General features: G+C 52.0%; 1 protein-coding gene across 4 annotated transcripts in view; it reads left to right on the plus strand.

Annotated features, from left to right (window-relative positions):
- The window catches only part of Fbrsl1 (fibrosin like 1), an 89,930-nt gene that overhangs the window by 51,535 nt on the left and 19,442 nt on the right, over window positions 1-18,953 (plus strand). Inside the window, exons 5-11 of one of the 4 annotated variants that reach the window (XM_028777368.1) lie at window positions 1,419-1,448; window positions 15,502-15,547; window positions 17,392-17,403; window positions 17,500-17,710; window positions 17,865-18,085; window positions 18,480-18,548; window positions 18,719-18,948. In XM_028777368.1, the coding sequence (XP_028633201.1) occupies window positions 1,419-1,448; window positions 15,502-15,547; window positions 17,392-17,403; window positions 17,500-17,710; window positions 17,865-18,085; window positions 18,480-18,548; window positions 18,719-18,948 (819 nt within the window). Of the gene's footprint in view, window positions 1-1,418; window positions 1,449-15,501; window positions 15,548-17,391; window positions 17,711-17,864; window positions 18,086-18,479; window positions 18,644-18,718; window positions 18,949-18,953 lie in introns of all 4 variants that reach the window. The other 3 variants (XM_028777366.1, XM_028777370.1, XM_028777369.1) reach the window with 3 other exon arrangements.

Here is an 18,953-nt window from a genome sequence, read left to right on the forward strand (position 1 = left end):
AGATATCCTGCATATAAGATATTTACATTATGATTGGAGGTCACCACAGCCTGAAGAATTAAAGGGTGGGGGCATGAAGAAGGTTAAGAACTACTATTCTAGGAAATGATGTCTACCCATGGACTTAGCATCCAGAGTCTTGGTGCCTGCCCACCCAGGTCATGACCCACACTACGAGACTCATAGGGGTCTATGAGCTGCAGGTGCGAAGCCTACCAGTCTCAGAAAACCCCACATGCCCATCCCAGCTGACTGGCATATTGTCCTTGAGCTAGATCAAAGGTTCAGCTGCAGTGAGTGGCTGGTGAACACATTTTTATCTAACTCTGAACTCTGTCATTGAAGACGTTATGGCCTTCAGTTGGGGCAGTAGGAGGTAATATAATTTGATGATGTGAATTAATCATGTTGAGTACAACTTACGAAGCCAGCACTATGCATGTCTGACTACAGCCCAATCTCCAGCTCATGTGTCTTGCGGAGATTTATTTTCAGCAATATAATTTATTTGACATGAACGTATCATAATTGCAGTTACTAGCAAGCTTTTCCTCTTTTATTTTAGAGGAAACTGCATTGTTCTCTAGCAGTGTGTCCTTTTCAAATCTGCTTTCAGAAAATGGGAAGCAATGATTTGTTTTCTTGACTTAACCAGCTGTACTCACAAATGGGTCTTTCACAAATGGGTCATCTGACTCCATTCAATTGAGTTCCACCCTGAGCATCCCAGGCAAGTCCACACTGAAGGCCAATGTCTTTAGCTACACTCCCACCAAGAGAAGCCGCTGTCCCTGTTTTACAGAAGCATGGATTGAGGCACTGAGAGGGCAAGGGACTTGTCAAGGCTACCCAGTGTAAGTGTGACCTGCTTCAGAGGCCAGAGCAGCTGGAAGAGATGCTGGCATTTCCAGATAAATTCCTGGGTTCAGACTGGGAGAAGGAGCATGAGCTCTCAGCTGGGTAGTGGTGCCACTGTCTACTGGTTCTCTGGCCCTTGTGATACTACTCATCTCCTCTGTATTCCATCCCATCTGAGTGCAGAAGAATAGCTATTGGGGCTGCTTCCTGTCAGTGAGAGTATGGTGGGGGCCTCCCTCGACCTGGATCCTCCTCACAAGATGGAGTGGGCCCCATGGAGGTTCCTGAAATAGTTGAATTCATCTGGACTGAATAAAGCTCCCTGCACACTTCCCAATGTCACAGGTCATTCTGAAGCTACAGGATCTGGCCTGGTCCTAGAGGACGGAAGTCTACCTATCCTGAGGGAAGCTAGCTGTGTTATGCCTTCCATCTGTCCCTGATCCTTAACATTGTCCCTTCTGGCTGAGACGTGGCTAGGAATGCCCACCCGTACCCTGTACCCGGTAACCCTGGCAGTATGTAAGACACTGACTCTTCTCTCTCTCTCTGACCCACAGTGCGACAGTGAGAGTGGCGTGGACGACAAGGTGAGCCTGGCTTCCCTCACCCGCTTCCTTCTGGACTGACCTGGGATAATCTACCTATCCACCCCATGGAGCTAGGGAGGATCAGTGTCTGGGAATTCTCCTTATTAGAGAGGCTAATACTATAGGGAACTTCTCCCTGGCTGCTGTGCCTGCCGTGATATCGGTTTAGACATCCCAATGGTAGACCTTGGGCAGCCATTGTGGAGACTCTGATGGAGATCAGCCTAATCCCTGGCTGGCCTTAAGGAGGATAGCAGAGTTTTGCTGAGCAGCAGCAGGCTCCTTTGGGAGGTGAGGTGGGAGCTGTTGGTCATTGTTGCCTTTTGCTGTCCAAAACAAAATATCCCCATTAATCCAGGGTTCGTGCTGCTCGGTGCTTAGTGTTGGGGCCACTTATTGCCACCATAACTTCTCAGGGCCCTCCAGGGTTCTTGAGCCCTCCAGGTAGTACTTCATCACAGATGATTGAAGAATTGGGAGAGGAGGGAGGGGACATAGCAGAGGTCATACTTATGAAGTGGGCTGGGGCAACCAGGTGCAGGTTTTTGTCTTGTGTTTACTGGCCTGGGCCTCTGAGCAAATCAAGTCCTAGCCAATAGGGGTGCTGGTAGCCTGGGTTGGATACGGCAATCACAAATGCAGAGGAGAGGCTACAAAGGGAGATGTTTCCCAGACACAGGGCATGGGAGAGGGTTAGAAGTTAGCCTTGGATGTTGGTTTGAGGCAAGTTTTTGTGAAAAGAGTTTTATGTATGTAAGTCTTCAGGGTACACTATGACTGGTGTCTGGTCATGCATATTCTATTTAGGCAGAATCTGCAGTGCAGAGCCATGTCTGGCCTCTTGGCAGGTTCAGCTCAGCTGGTCCCAGGGCCAGACCCTTCTGGCTCTGTTTGCCACCGGCCTGTACCATCTGGTTTAAAGCCCCTGTGGTCCTTCATGACCCTTCTGCAGTACAGGTTCTTCTCACAGGTCCCTTGAACATGTCAAGGAAAAAAGTCCTGGAGGTTGGTCTGTCCAGACCAAACCACAGGGGCCCAGGGTAGGAGACCTGTGGGAAGGTTGACGTTGTGCCCCTCACTGTCTGGAGCTGCTGCCTTCTTCCCTGCAGACACCTTATACAGATAGAACATTTAAACAAGCACCTGGAAACGTGCTGAGCCTGCAGGTCCTGTGGTGCTACCTCTAATATAAAGCTAACTTTAGAAGGAAGTTCTCTCCATAGCCCAGAGCTGCTCAGAGCACATGGACTGGAAGGGACATGGGAGGAGTTTCAAACTCCTGTTCTTCCCTCATGTCTTCTAGAAGAAGCAAACCCATCTCCCACCGTCTCCCAGTCTCTATCACCCCCTAACTTCACAGCAGCCAGGGTTGGCCCTGAGCCTCTACTGTTGTATCCCAAGACTGTTCCTAGGCCTGCTGTGTGAAGTCCCAGAAAGACACGTCCTGTTGGGACTTCATCGAGGTCTATGCTGTGGGGGTTGAGTGGGGCCCTATGGAGAGGTAGCTCCCAGGGAGAGTGGGAGAGCACAGCTTCCATCACCTTCACTCACATCCCCCTGAACAAGAGGAGTGAGCCATGCTTTCAACGGTAGCCAAGGTAGCACCTGTCCCATTCCACAATGTCTCTCTGTTTTGTCACTGTTCTGGTGGTCTTGGTGGTCTGAACTGGTATATACAAGGGGCAGAGGAGCCAGCAGAGTGACCTGCTGCTCTGGGGATATTTATTTGTTTATGTATTTTTATGGGGCAGTGGATCTTTAGGACATGTCACATGCCTGTCCTGTTAACTCAGATTACCCTTTCTGCGAGCATCTGGGATCTTTGTGTGATAGCTACATGGGTTTACTGTCCTAGGGTCTTCTACAGAAGAGAATTGTTATCCTGTAGCAATCATGCTTGCCATCTTTTGACACTCTTGAGGCTACCATCTCTGAAAGGGCTTTGGGTGGGAGCTGTATCCTCCCAAGTACCCCAACATCACAAATACAGAACATGCCCAAGACAGCTCAGCTCCTCCACAACAAAGAGGCTGCTTCCTGGATGCTGGGATCCTGAGTTTAGGGGTTGTGAGTGTGAGATTCCAGACCCCATGCTTCCCTCTTCATGATGCTGGGACCCAGGGGCTAGATCCTGCCCTTTGGACATAGTTTGCCAAGGCCAAGTTCCCTACTGAGGAGTAAGTTAGGACCAAATCACTGCAATATTTCTGAGGTGACAATGTCCCTGCCTTTTCTGGAGGGAGAGGGGCTTTTCCACAGCCCATGTCCACAGGGGATCCTTTAACTCCCTCAGCCACTGTCTCACGCTCCGTAAGGCCTGGAAGCAGTGATCAGGGTCACTGATGAGTGGTGCCGAGACCCTCAGTAAGGCAGAGGCAGGCAGATCTCTGGGAGTGTGAGCACATCCTGGGTTACACAGTGAGTTCCAGGACAGCCAGAGAGATCCTGTTGGGGGGGAAAAGGGGGAGTCCCCAATGAGTTCATTGTTTAGGACTCTCGTCACTGACTTGGAGAGGTTGAGCCCTGTAGGAAGGGGAACTGGACACCCTTGATGGAGCTGGACAGCTCACGTAGGTAGGGTGGTCCTTTCTTCCAAAGCTGACAGAATCTGAGCTTAGTACTCTAGTACTCGATGTCTTTCCCCCAGGGACAATCCTGGGGCTCTGATGCCAGTCAGGGTTCAGACACTCCGGGCAAGTCTCTCAGTCTCTCTGTCACCAGCAGCTCAGCAGTCCACAAACCCTACTGCCCTTCACAGGACAGCTCTGCACCTCCACCCACTAGGGTTGTACTCTAGTATGGCAGCTGCCAGTGCAGGGAGTTCTACCTGTAGGCTCAGGAGTGGGCAGACAGATGGCTCCTCCTTAGGGCTGCGGCTGCTACCTAACTGCTTTTATTGGAAAAATATGGGTGAAAAATCATGTAGGGGCTCATTAGGCAGCCCGTTAGGTCCCGGCCAGCTGCCAGTTCTGCCCAAGTGGCTCTAGCAGCTAGCCATCTGGTCAGGACTCCTCCCTGCTGTGTGTAGCCTCAGCCCTGTGGCTAGGCTAGCCAGCCCCCAGGGCTGGTCTGCAGCCATCTGTGGATGTCTACTAGGAGATGCTCCTTACAGTTTAGCCACCAAGAAGGCCCTTTCAGGCCTCAGTAGACCCCACATGGGTCATGTTGTGAAGGACAGGACAGGTTAGGCACAGTAGTGGATACTGCATCCCTCAGGTGTGATGTCCCTTCTGAAGTGACTTCAAGGGTATGACTAAAGCCTGCCGACCCCTTCTGCCACACTGTGTGCCACACTTAGGTTTCTGTTGCTGTGTTTTGGGTAGAAAAGGGTTTATTAAGTCTAGAGGTTGCAATCCATCCATGATTATAGGAAGCCAAGGCAGGAACTCAGGGAGGAATCTAGAGGCAGAAACTGAAGCCGAGGCCACAGAGGGGTGCTGTTGCTCCCCATGGCTTGCTCAGCCTGCTTTCCAGTGCAACTCAGTACCATCTTGCCAGGGATGGCACCGCCGACACAGGGCTCTCCTACATCAATCACTAATTAAAAAAAAAAAAAAAAAAAAAGGTCCTACAGGCTAATCTGATGGAGGCATTTTCAGACAACCCTGGCTTGTATCAGGTTGACAAACAAACACCCACCAGCACAGTGTACCTTGGGCTTTGGTGTCTAAGGGCTTTGGTGATTTGTCTCTGAGTTGAACATCTCTGGGTCCCAGGCCTGGTTGGCTGGCTGGTACCCTGTTCTCTTCTGCATGGCCACCTGCTGGACTTGGTATGCAGGAGGCCCACCGGGCAGGGAACATGGGGTCCAAGGCTGCAGAGCCATCTACCACTTATGGCTGATACTTCCTGGGACTCAGACAACCCCATGATATCTCTTTGTTAGCCGGCAAGGCCTCCAAGGAGCAGAAACTTCCTGTTGTGAGTAGAGGGATATGGTTAGCAGAGGTCCAGGGCCCTGGGTTGTAGGGGCAGATGACAGCACAGCTAGGTGACAGGAAGTACACAGAAAGGGAACGAGGCCATGCCTGTCCTAAGTACCTGGTCCCACCTCAGAGCTCAGCAACAGAGCCAGTATGGAGTGAAGGTGTCCCGAGAGGGCCCCAGGCACAGTTCCTGGACCACAAGGATATTATAGGATCCTATTGTGCATCTCTTCTGCACAGCAGGAGGCTTTGGCCCAGGGTCACCACCATTCATGTGTAGAATTGGCCATCTGGTTCCTAGGTGGGTCTGTTGAGTGCCTCAGCTTGGACAGGCCAGAGAAGAAAGGGCTGTACCTGATGGCTGCCCCAATGAGTGGCAGCTGCGTGTCCTTCCCTTTCAGAGCTTGCTATGGAGGTAGATGTTGGTTGTCAGGCTGAGTAGCTCCTGTGGCTACCCTTACCTCTCCAGGTGGGTGCCTATTACGTGGTGGAGGCCTAGGATCCACTTCCCGTCTGTGCATGGAGAACCACCACTGGCCATAAACACCCACAGACCTGCTGACTTTCGGGTTTCTCTAGGTCAGAACAGCTAGATGGAGGCCTGTGGGGGTGATCCCTGTCTCAGGGCAAGAGAAGAGTGAGTCCAGCCAGCCTCAAATAGGATTTCTAGGCTACAGAGTCAAAGAGTCGAAGGGAGTTGGGCAGAAGCTCCAGAACCAAATAATGAGACCTCAAGCCTCAGCCCTGGGTTGGATATATAGAGCCGGTCATTGGACCCAAGCCAGTGTTGTCCTGAAGGCTATGGCCTTACATGCGGCTCCCAGAATGGCTTCTGATTCATTACAGGAGCTCTGTGATGGTAGCCTGGCCATGATTTTGTAGGGGGTCAGTGGGAAAGAATCTTGGGTGGTGGGGCTTCCCCTCCCCCACACACAGTCACATGCTTATCCGGTCTCACTTTCTGATACAAGAAGACACCTTGATTCCTCTTGGGATTGCAGGGAACACATATTCTGGCAAGCGTGTAGACATGTCATGGGACTGGCTGGGTTCCACCTCAGACAGGTGAGTGGTACTGGCAGGAACGGATGGGTATCAGAAATCAGCAGGGTGAAGCCAGGCGTGGTGGCATGTACCTGTAATCTCAGCCTGTGTGCGGCTGAGGCAGAACTGCAGGCCGGCTGGGGCTACCATAGTAATATCCTGTCTAGAAAAAGAAAAGAGAAAAGCCTGCACAGAACAGGTGAGAGGCATGTCCATGTAGTTTACGTATCGTCATGGGAATGCAGCTTAACTGGGGGAGGGGGCTTCCGAGTCTTCAGCTTTCTTCACACCTGCAGCCAGAGTCGGAAGCTAAACATTCTGCAATAGTTTTCTTTCCTGTACCCATGACTCCCCTCCACCAGGCCCCTGACCATACATAAACTGTGGTTTTTGCCTTCAGCCCCCACCAGGGGTGACCACAAGCCACAGGGATCTCAGGCTGCCGGGACTCTCCAAGCCCGTTTCCTTGTCTGAAAAGTGGAAAGGATAAAAGTTCCTCCCTTGACACAGCAGTGGAGCAAGAGAGCTGCACTGACCATGCCTTTGAACACGCTGGCTATGAAGGGTAGCTTTCCGATGGCTAATAGTTGGCAACCACTAAAAACATGCAGCTGTACTCAGCTCTCTCAAAGAAGCAAGTGGCTTTTGTTAAGAGGGTCTTTTTTTTCCCTAATAAAGCAATATAGGACTGTATGGCTGGTCTAAACACTGGCTCATGCTGAGCACTGAAGTTCCCCATACTGGAGCCCAGCATCCCAAAGTCAAGGTGCTGCAGGGCCTGTCCATCTGCAGCCCTGAGTTTACCCTCCCTTGCCCAGATCCTGGCAGCTTCAGGATATCTATGAGATGTGGCCACCTCCCCTGTGTCTCTTACCATCCTCTCATGAGGATGACACTACAAGTCTCTATAGTGTCTCTGTTATAATAATTCTCAAAGCATGGTCTTCAGGCCACAGATGATGAGTGTTGTCAAGGTCATTCATTAATTGACATTTTTAGGCAGTACTTTTTGGTACTCACCACATTGGTGAACATAACTCTCCTGTCTTTGGCTCAGGAAGCCACCATCACCCTGATGTCCTGTTCAACTGGCTCAGATGTTCATGTCAGATCTACAGGACAGAACCAACAGCTCCCCAGAACCCAACACACCACACTTGCCGGTGCCTCTGTTGGAGGATGCCACTGTTCCATAGCCACATCTCACAGTTCTTTGCCCTGTGGCCTCAGACTCAACTTCTGAGGGCTTGTCTCCACAGAGTAACAGCCAGAAGGAAGAAGCTCTTCCATGGTGTATGATCCTATCACAGGTTGAGGCCCTCAGGGAGGCTCAGGTTCTAGCTATAGTCAAGTGGAGGTTAGGGTACCCAGGGGTGTCAGACTAGCATAACTCGAAGGACTTCAGATAGTCCCAGCATCCCTCAGTTCCAGGTGGAGCCCCTCACTGCCCACACCTTCTCCTAGAGACATAAAATGATGACGGAATAAGTTATAATGTGAGTTATTGAACTCACATGAGTTTTGGATAAATGTGCCCCAGTACCACCATTAAGCCCCGGTGGATTATAGATATTTGGTTTGGAAGCCTGATATTTGATATCAGTGTTATCTCTAGCGGTTGCCTTTATTTCCCATGATAATCTATTCTCCCTTCACTTCCTTCTCAATTTCTAACCTCATTAAACCTCTCATATCACAGTTATTTTCCTTCCTAAACAAAATTAGACAGGCCTGGCCCAGGTTCTGAAAGTCTAATTTTACTTCCAGACCAGAGTGGGAGGCTTGTGGGCAGGGCTCAGGTACTGTCTCCTGGCTGTGAGTTTTAAGCCCATTGTTTGGATTAATCTCTCTTCAAGGGCTCTTCTGCCAAAGGTAGCCTCAGGAGTGACAAGAAATGACAATCATAATTGTTATATGATAACAACTTCTTTGTAGTTTGGATGAGTGAGCAGACAAGGCTCCATAGATGCAGCCTCAGGTCAGGGGTCTTGCCCTCTCATAGACCCCAAGTTTCTTCAACAGCACTTATGCATTTCCTGGTCTGTGCTCTTCCATTCCATTGGTCCCTGGACCCCAAAATACTGCCAAGAGTGGTATTTTCTGCCCTGGCATTCACCTAAGGTGTGAGATTATCATTGTCATACCTCTGGGCCTTCTATCTGTGGCTCTCTCTTCTGTAGAAGATACCAGAACAGTAAACCTTTCCAGGCTAAGTGTGTACCACCCTACTATATACTCAGCTGAAAACCAAAACACAGCAACTCTCCTGGGAGTAGTGCTTGGAAGAAACTACAGCAGGGGTTGGATGGGTGAGACAGTCCAGCACTTACCTCCCCCTGGGCACTGGAGGGCCAGCTGTGGGCCTAGAGTCCAAAGGGCCAGCTAACCAAGTCAGCCAGTCAGTACAGAGTAAAGTCCCAGAAGCAGGCCATAGCTGGAGGCTCCTGCCCTGGGCCAGGCATCCAGAAGGAGACTAAAAGGTCTTGAGGCACATGTACCCTTCTCACATACATCCCCCTGCTGACATTTCTGTAGCCCTCACCATGGTGTGTGTAGGGGTCACTCCAGGTGACCATGTTCTGCCACTGCTCCTCATCTCTGATCTCGGCAGCCAGGTCCACTCCTATCCCAGGAGCCCTGGAGCCAGACCCTTGACCATGCCCATCTCTTCCCTGCCTGTTTACTTATAGGTGACTGGTGCTTGTGAGACCAAGGCTGTTAAGCATCTAGCACAGTGGTTTTTGTTGTTGTTTTGTGGGATGAACTAACAGGATTTGGTGATGATTTTGCTTTTATTTTGTTTTCCTTTGTAAGGAGAGGACCTTTATTTGGTAAATAAGTCAAACATAAAGAGATGAAGATTCTGTTGAGGCTGGTACTTCTGACAGGTCTCCAGTTATCACTGGATTTTCAAGGGCTGCAGCTGTAAAGATAAATTTGTAAAGATTCATTTGTAAAGATAAATGCTGGCCCAGCCTGGCGTTCTACCTTTGATGCACCCCATGGAGCTGTCTCCCCCGGGCCTAGGAATGGCTGAATACCCACAAAGTGGATGCCCATCCTGGACCAGGCCTCTGAAGTCTAAGTGGGGGCCTTGAATTTCAAGGTCCACACGGAATTGATGAAATTGATGGTATTGCTGCTGAGTTCTGTGTTTCACCTGTGCACTGGGTTTGAAGGGCTCGTTGTGATAAGGTTTGTGTGGCAGGCAGGCATACTCAGCTTCCTTGTGGACTCAGGTCAGCTCCCCTGGCCTCACAAACAAGCAAGCAAACAAACAAAACTAGGTGCTTTGCGTCTCCAGCCTTCTGTAAAGTAACTAGGGCTCGTGGATGGCTTAGAGTCGGAACTGGATTCAAAGCGGAAAAACAGGGTTGGTTGGCACGTTTGCTGTTGGCCCTGGGGATCCTGTTAGCCCTTCGTACCCCAGCTCCTGGACTTGCCAGTGGTTTCGCTTCTTTCTGGCTCTGTTTCCCTTAATGTAAGCGGAGTACCAGTTGTCTGTAACTTGTTTTTGTGATGATCGTGGAGTAGAGACCACGGGCGTTTCTTGTGGCCATTGTGCACTGAGCCTGGGGTACTACCAGGTCAGATTATACAGCCTCCCAGAGCGGGCAGATCTGCGCCTCGGGGCTGGATTAGTTGCGCCTGCCCGTGCCCCGCCCACACAGCGCCCCGCCTGCCCGCGCCACCACCACCCCGCCTGCCCGACGGCTCCTGGCCGCTGCGCCCAGAGCGCCCGCAGCGCTCAGAGAAGGCGCGGGTACTTGTGCGCCTCGCGCGCCCCCGGCCCGGGTTCTGGTTGAACTGGGCATGCAGAAAGAGACTCCCTAGATGGCAGGCCCACGGGAGTTTCTCTGCCACCCACGTCTGTGCAGCACCTAGGGCTGAGACTGTCGATGAACGCAGAGAAGCACACAGGATCTGGGTGCTCGAGAGGTCAGTGAGCGAAGAGCAAAGCGGGACTTAGGGCATCGAGGGTGGGGAAGCACCGATCCCATAGAGGAACGGGCAAGAGGACAACTAGAAATCCTGCTCATGTGTCTTCCACTGGAGCAGGTCCCTGAGAGTCCTGGTGTTCCCGCGGCTGCACCTGGGGCGCATGTGGTAGCAAGCCGCAGGGTGTTGTCTGGCGAGGGTCCCAGGTCGGTCGGGCGCGCGGCTTAGGCAGGCGGAGCACGGTGGGGGCGCGCGTCTTTGTCTGCGCCCCCGTGTGCAGTCCGCCACCGGGTGCGTGGTGCCTTGCTTACCTGCCTGGAGTTGAGTTCTTTGTCTGGGGCGGGGTGCGGCTGAGGCTGTGTTTCGTGTCTGATCCGAAGGCTGTCCCTAGGGTCCAATAGTCTCAAACAAAGCATGCGGTGACCCTATCCCCGAACCATATTGAAGCCCCTCGGAGGATTAGTGGTGTCTTCTTGCCAGACATACCTTTTGCGCGGACCCACATGCCCGCAACCTGGGGATTTCCCACATGCATCTTGGTATGAAGTGACCGTATTCTTTTCTTCTATCGGCTGGCTCCACACCAAGATTGGAGGAGAACTGCGTCTCTGAGTCTCATCCTTGTAGATATGCCCAGAAAGTTATTAGCGCAGGTCTGGCGGCCCCTGTGAGACACCCGTCTTGGCCTAGCTAGCCAGCTCTGAAGTTTGGCAGAAAGAGATGCGCTTGCCTAGGAAGACAGTCGCTCAGATTTCTACTATTCCACCACTGATCTCCCCCATAACTCCCGGAGGTCCTGGAAACTGGAGTCTTCTGGTTAGATAGAGCTTTCCTGAATGGGAGTAACCAGCCTGGCCACGTGTCAGAAAACCCTGCAAAGCACTAGGATTCCTGCCTGCACCGGTGGTCTTTCTGAGCGGATTTGCCTGTGTGTGGAGGATTTGCCCGTGCGTGGAGGGAACTGACTGGCCATGCCAGGCACTGTCCTGTGATGGGGAGAATATGCCACCCCTGCTTTTCGTCACTCTGCTCCCCATTCCCATGCTACTCTCCCCGCTGGGGACACCCCCCCCCCCACACACACACACCAGATTGAAGACCAAGGAGCTTAGGGCTCCTCTGGGACAGAACATTCATTGCTAAGAAGTACGTTAAGAGGTCATTAGATTTCAAGTAGAGGCAGGCAGAGTAGGGGCCATCCCCCACACCCAAATTTGAGTCGCTTTACTGGCTGCTTGCTTGTGTAAGGTCTTACACTCTGAGGTTGGAAGTTGCCTTTTGGCTTGGGTGTGGAATTGCAGATCCTCATCTTGATGGCTTGTTCCATTTCCCTGATTGGGAAGTCACAGTTCTTCCTTTCTGGCTTGCTGGGCCCCAAGCCCACTTGAAAGCGGTGTGTGGAGCAGAGTCCCAAGATGGGCTTGTAGACTTTGTAGTAAGGGCTGGGTGGTCCCCGGAGGACCTGTCCATAGGGCTGGTAGTGATGAACCTAGGGTAGCCTTCTCAGAGGGAGGCCAGCTGCTGTCCATCTCTTCCCTCCCCCACCCCCCGTGCCTTTGGGGCTGGTTATGTAAAGGGCCCCAAGAGTTGAAGTTCCCAGAGCCGCTGCATAGGCGGCTATAGATAATCAGCAGGACGGACGCAGTCATACTGGACTCCAGAGAGGCCACATGACATGCCAAGAGAGATGACTAGGAACCATGGTAGCTCTGTGTGCAGACGAACTGGATAGGAGGGAGCCAGAGAGTCTACAGAATTCTACCACAGTCAGAGAAGTTTGCGCTCTGGTCTGGAGTAAGCCCTACGTTTTCTCAGCTGGGTGCCATTGTTCTGATTTGGTTTGTCGTAAGGAACTTTGTAAAGGCTAAGGTAGTCCAAATGGTCCCCATACAGGACTGATGTCCAAGTGGCCTACCTTAGCCCTGATGGGGTAATACAGAACCTCCTGGAGCCCTGGGTGTCCTGGCAGACAGGGCAAGGCCAAAGGGACAGTGCTTGGTCAGGACCCTGGTGTACCTGTCTGCAGACAGATACGTAAACAGCCGACTCTAACCCCATAAGGCCCCCTTTGTTTCCCCTGCAGCTCCCTCACTTCTCCTATCCATGGACTCCCTAGTCTGCGTGATTCTTTTAGGACAGACCCTGCAATAGTCACTCCTCCCAGCAATCCAAAAGTAGGCTTAGGAGGAAAATGGTCCCGCCTTGAGGAACCTTGGCTTGTTATGCCTTCTCCTCTACCAAACTAGCTTGAAGTGGTGGCTACAGAAAGTGCAGCTACAAAATGTGGCGTGGCAACAAGGACTGAGCTGGGCAGGGGTGCATTTAGGTGATTTGTGGAATCCTGGGCCTCACTGGCTTTAATTGTAAAAACTTCTGATCAGACCTGTGTTGGCTTGTGTCTGAAGCAACTCTGCCTCACCTCCAGGGTCTGAAATCCAGCACATGCCACACTTGGAGCTACAGGTTTGGTTGTATCCTCTTCTCCTATCCACCCTTGGGAGGACCCCTCAACCTCCAGGGAATTGGGAGTACCACTGGTTCAATACCGTGTGTGTGATGTAGCACAGAGGCTTACAGACTATGGAAGGTCATAGCTCACTGACTGGAAACTCAAGATCAGGACACTGAAAAATCTGACATGTGAGGTGACGTGGCTTTGTGCTCTGAAGCACTGTAGTCACACAACATGTAGTAAATACCCCAGCATGGAAGACAGGAGCCTGTCACCAGGAGAAAGCACAGTTGGGTAGTCAGAATGGCCCATGGGTAGGGCCTGCCTCCTCAGTCACTACCTCTCTATCTAGTCATGAGTTCTGCCCTTCACTGTTCTGGGATATTCTTTCTTATCTAGAAAAGAAAAGAAAATTAAAAAAAAAAAAAAGCTGGGTGTGGTGGTGTACACCTTTAATCTCAGCACCCTTTAATCTCAGGCAGAGACAGGCCTGGTATACACAGTAAGTTCCAGGCCAGCCAGAACTACAAAATGAGACTTTGTCTCAGACAAACAAATTTAATTAGTTAATATGTGTGGGGGTGCTTTGCCTGCATAATATGTACAACATGTACAGGAGAGGCCAGAAGATCCTCTGGGACTGAAATTACAGAGGATTGTGAACCATCGTGCAGGTGCTGGGAACTGTGGGCTTCTGGAAAAACAGCTAGTGATCTTAAACCCTGAGCCATCTCTCCCCAGCTTCAGTGTTCTGGGCTTTTCCTTAACTTTACCAATCAGAATCATATTCCGTGTCCACAGTTCTTTAGACTGAGGTAGTCTGGACTAGATATATCCCCTTTGCCTATTGATAGACACTGGGGTGTCCTCACCCCATGACAGCTGAGCCTGGCATCCTAAAAACCCAGCTCTACACAGTCCCATCTCAGGCCTTGGGCTGGGCCACGTAGAACCTCTGGACAGTAAGGGCTCAGCAGCTCACAAGTCCTGACGTCGTCCTGTTAGATTGGCTTGTCGATAGTGGAGCTATGTTATATTACGGTGAGTGTCATCAAGTGTGGCCTCCTTGGATGAGGTTGTTCTTTTGACCTCAAGTCTACTCTTCTGAGGTGTCTTTCCCATGAGTTCCCTCGGGGCAAGCCTGTTCCCCCTCCCTACAGAGGTTATTTTATTACTTTCAGTGATAACTAAATTTCTTTTTTTGTAAAATCATAAAATAGTTTGAGCCCATGGCCCAAGACCCGCCCAACCCCACAGTGTATACATACCTCCAGAACTCCCTTAAAGCCTGGCTGACATAATTACATAATACACTCATATGTAAACTTGTGCTCTAATGTAGCTACCCACTCCTGCTTACGCACAGTCAGCCTTCTGCTTATACAGTACAGGAACCCAAAAGCATGAATAGATGTGTAGGTGTGTACATACACCTGTACAGTGCACATATGCAGGCACCCAGTACACGTCTGTGGCCGACGTCTCATTATCGCCCCCTTTCTGGAGCAGCATCTTTAAGGCAGTAAGTGGGTATGATGGTCTTTACAAACACCAAACTTCACCGAAGCATCTGTGTGCAGATGCAGAACAGGGAAAGGCAGAGACAGCTTGGGGCTTCAGGTAAAACCTTGAGTTTCAGGGCCCTGTTTGCGTTGATGAAATGGTTCCGCACTGGGTTGTGGCAGAGATTCTCCACAGACCCAGTCACCCCGTGCATGTGATGTACTGCGAAGGACTGCAGGCAGCAGAAGTGGGCAGCTCACTGCTAGATGGAAGTCTCGGGTCAGGAGGGCACAGGAGAATCCGGTATCTGCGTGGGATGCTTCCTGATTCACAGAGGGCACTCTCAGTGTCCTGTCATGGTGAACTATCAGGGAGTCCTCCAGGGCCTCCACCATAAGGACACACTGATCCCACACATTCCTTCATTGACCACAGACCAGCCTGCCGGTGCACCGTCACACTGAGAGTTTCAGTGTGATTTTTTGAGGAGATACTGTTCATATTGAGGAGGTGATCTAAGAGGACAGACGATCTATCCAGGGTCACTTTTACCAAGTGTTTTTAAGTTGCCAGGTCCTTCAGAATATGGGCCCTCCGTTCACCTTCCATGGCTACATTATCATCCTAATTACTTGCATAGCTGCAAATGCCTGCTCAGTCCAAACTACACAAGGATGCTTCTCTGGGAGAAATGGAAAAGAGAGAGCAGCGGATCCCCTCAGAGTTTTGTGTGCTTGGACTACATGGCCAGTAGTCCAAGCCATGTCCAAGTCATGGCCATGACTTGGCCAGTCCCAGATGTTGAGAATGGCACTATACCACAGAATGAGACACATCCCCTACCGGTACCTAGTAGGACTGCTCCTGTGGCTCACAGCTGAACATACCCCAGGATATCTTGGAATGCAGCCTGGCACATTTGTGATGGCAGTGTCAAGCCACAGTGTCAGAAGGTCGCACATCCCTTTCTAGCTCTCCTGGCACTGGCTCTGTGCTGTGGACTGGGCACGGGGCAGCCGCAGTAAGGACTGTCTTCCCTTCTCTGCATTCAGCCTGTAGCTGAGACTCAGAGGAGCCCTGAGCACAGAGATGGGTCACATGCCAGGCTGCTGGCGGGGTTGGGTTCTGCTGGGGAGGTGGGTAATAGTCACTCTCAGCTCCAGCCTGTTAGCCTCTTCTCTCTCCTCAGGCATCTGTGGGCTCTGAGAAGCTCTTTGCCCCGGCACCTGACAAAGGTGAGTGTGTCCCCAGCCCAGCTTCTGGGTCTCAGCTTGTAGAGACTCAAGGGCAGTAGGAGCCTTGGGAGGGTCTGTGTATCTCACTGGGGCAGGGATGGTGGTCTAGAAACAGTGGAGCAGAGGGAAGCAGTCTTAGTGTAGGAGGCAGCTTCTGCTGATCACCGCAGGCATCAGAAAGAGATGGGCATCAGTGTGTGCTTGTGTGCCTGTGTGAATGTATGCTAATGCATGCTGCAGCCAAGAGAATAAGCAGAGGTTGGACAAGTGTCAACCATGGGACACGTCCTTGTAGAACCCTGATCTTGTTTACAAAATGGGGTCACGAGAACTGTACCTAGTGGCTCGGGCCTGTCTTCCCAGCTGTTTTGTAGGCTGAGGTAAGAACATTAAAATTAGAGGCCATTGTGGGCTATGGAGTGAGTTTGTGACTATCCTGGGTGACTTAAATAGCCCTGTCTGAAAATAAAGTCAAAGAGGGCTAGAGGGGTAGCTCAGTAGCAGAGCACTTGCCGAGCGTGTTCGAGACTCATCTCCCAGCAGTGAGGTGGCTCAGTGGTTAAGGTGGGACCAAGTGTGCACACTGCCTGCCAAGTCCATCTTCAGTGGACTTGAATTCAGTACCCAGAATCCACATGTTAGAGGGAGAGAACTGACTCCTACAAGTTCTCTGCTCTCCACCTGTGCACCATGGCATGTACACACACAAGCTCATGCACACAATGTGAAGAAAAAATATTTTAAAGAGAAATAAGGACATAGTATCATACACCTTTGACCTTAGCACTTGGGAGGCAGATGCAGGAGGATCTCTTGATTGTTGAGGCCAGCCTGATGTACAGAGCAAGCCCCACGACAGCCAGGACTACATAGAGAGACCCTGTCATCTTAAGGGGGAGAGGGATGGCTGGAGAAACAGCTCAGTGATTAAGAAACTATAGTGCTCTATAAAAGGACTGCTAGAGTCTGGGTTCCAACACCCGTATTAGGCAGCTCACACATGCTCCAGAGAATCCAATGCCTTTTCTCTCCCTCAGACACTCACACTCACAGAGACATACACTTTGAAAACACATAATTTTAAAACTAAAATAAATGTTTAAGAGAGAAAAGGGGCTGAGTGCTATGCTTGTGTCAAAGCCCTCTTTGACTTTTTATTTTCAGACAGGCTTATTTAAGTCACTCCTTCAATCCTAGCACTTGGGAAGCAGAGGCAGGCAGATCTCTGAGTTCGAGGCCGCTCTCTCAGAGTGAGTTCTAGGACAGCCAAGCTACACAGAGACACCTAGTCCCTAAAAAAACCCAAAAGGACGGAAGGAAAAGAAGGGAAAGGGAGGCTAGAGAGATGGTTAAGAGCACCGATTGCTCTTCCAGAGTACCAGGGCTAGATTCGCAGTACCCACATGGTGGTTTTTAACCATCTGCAACGCTAGTTCCAGGTGGTCCACAGGCACCAGGCAAGCTGGTGGGGCACAGGATGCATGCATCCAAAACACAAAATAAACATGGATGTTGGGGAGAACCTCACAGAAATTTTAAAAATGGGCTTATAACAGCCTAATACCCTAGCCTTACCTTGGGGCCTGAAATTCTGGAGTTATGCAAAGGACCTGGGGTTGAGCACCAGGGAGGAGGCTGGCACACCTGAGCTTATCTGTGTGACCTCAGGTAATGGACAGGACGTATTTATTTCTGTTAGTGTTTCCCCATTGGATATAGGGATCATCACAGGACCCTTAGCATTGTGCCAAGAGCAACGGCAGGTCTGGACATTCTGGTCACTGGCAAGTGGTGCTTGGGCACATAGGGCCAGGTCCAACAACACACCTGCCCTTTCTCTGCAGGTTCTGGGAGAGGTGAGAAGTCCGAGGCCAAGGCGGGGGCAGTGCCCAAGGTGTCGGGCCTGGAACGCAGCAGTGAGCTCAGCACCGAGTCTTTCCTGCCTGCCACAGCACCTGCACCCTCAGGACCTCCGCCAGGAGCTCGGGCCAGCCCCCTTGTGAAGAGAGAAGCCCCCATTGTACCTCACCACGTTCCACAGCCACAGCTTCCCCCACAGCATCGGGGCTCACTCCCAACACACGTGCCTCTGTCCTTGGGCGCCTTCGTGGGCCCTGGCCCTGGCCAGGTGGCATCCAATAGCCTGCACCTGCACAGCCTCAGGTGGGGAGTGGGTGAGGCCATGGCCTGGGGTAGGGCTGTGGCTTACTGCCCATCTCAGGGCTGAGGGAGGTGCTGCTGGCCTTGGGAAGGGACTGTGGCTATGGGATAGCCAGGTTCTGAGGGCAAGGATGCCACTGAGCCCTATGTCCTACAGCAGGAGCAGCGGCACGGTCAGTGGTACCCCTCTGGGGCTGGCAAAGCACGTGACACTGTCTCCACACGGCCCCGGCCCCCACCTGTCTACCTCACACCTGGCGCTCAGGTCCCAGGCGCAGCACCAGCACCACGCCGCGGCAATGTTCGCTGCCCCCCCAACACTGCCCCCGCCCCCGGCGTTGCCCGCCAGCAGCCTGGTCATCCCAGGACACCCTGCCGGTAGGTATTACACCCAGGGGTGCATGCTCAACCTCAGTGGGGCCCTGGGCCAGGATGGAAGAGGTGAAGATCCTGGGAGGTTTGTGAGCTAGCCCTTGGAGGGTAGTGGTGGAGGGGATCTTTGAGGACGCGTGGGTCATGTGCATAACACCCCTACTCAGGCAGGCAGTCCCTACTTTGCATTGGCCTCCTCCACCTTTGCTGCTCACAACTTCCAGAAGACCCTGAGTGGGGTCCAAGTCCCTCTTACTTTTGGCTGGAACCTTCACCAATTTTTAATCTCTGAAGGATTTCTGAGCGGAGTCAGCTATCCATCCTGCAGGGCCAGTGTCCCAGCCTGAGGCCATAGGCCTCGCTCTGAACAGGGCTCACAGACTTCTCTCCTTGCCTCTAGATGCCAGTCTGTTGATCTCATTCAACCAGCCAATCATGTATTGCCAGCCTCATTCGGGGATTCTGATTGGTACTTGGTCACAGGCTCCTCTCTTACCTCCACCCCTGGGCCCGCAAGTAGCGAGCGGCTACCACGGCTTGGCCTGCCGACCCCGGGAGTGCCAGGTGACTATCCGCCTCGCCCCGCTGGGAGCCCACGGCCGACGTGCCTCTCTGTCTCTCTCTCTTTTTCTCTTGTAGATCACGAACTGCTCAGGCAAGAGCTGAACACGCGGTTTCTGGTGCAGAACGCGGAGCGGCCTGGCGCCTCCCTGGGCCCGGGGGCTCTGCTGCGGGCCGAGTTCCACCAGCACACGCATCAGCACACTCACCAGCACACTCACCAGCACACACACCAGCACCAACACACATTCGCCCCCTTTGCAGGGCTGCCCCCGACGCCGCTCGTGCCGCCCACCGCACCCTCGCCGGTGCG

This window comes from Grammomys surdaster, unplaced genomic scaffold, assembly GCF_004785775.1.
Source record: "Grammomys surdaster isolate TR1022 unplaced genomic scaffold, NIH_TR_1.0 309, whole genome shotgun sequence".
NCBI lineage: Eukaryota > Metazoa > Chordata > Mammalia > Rodentia > Muridae > Grammomys > Grammomys surdaster.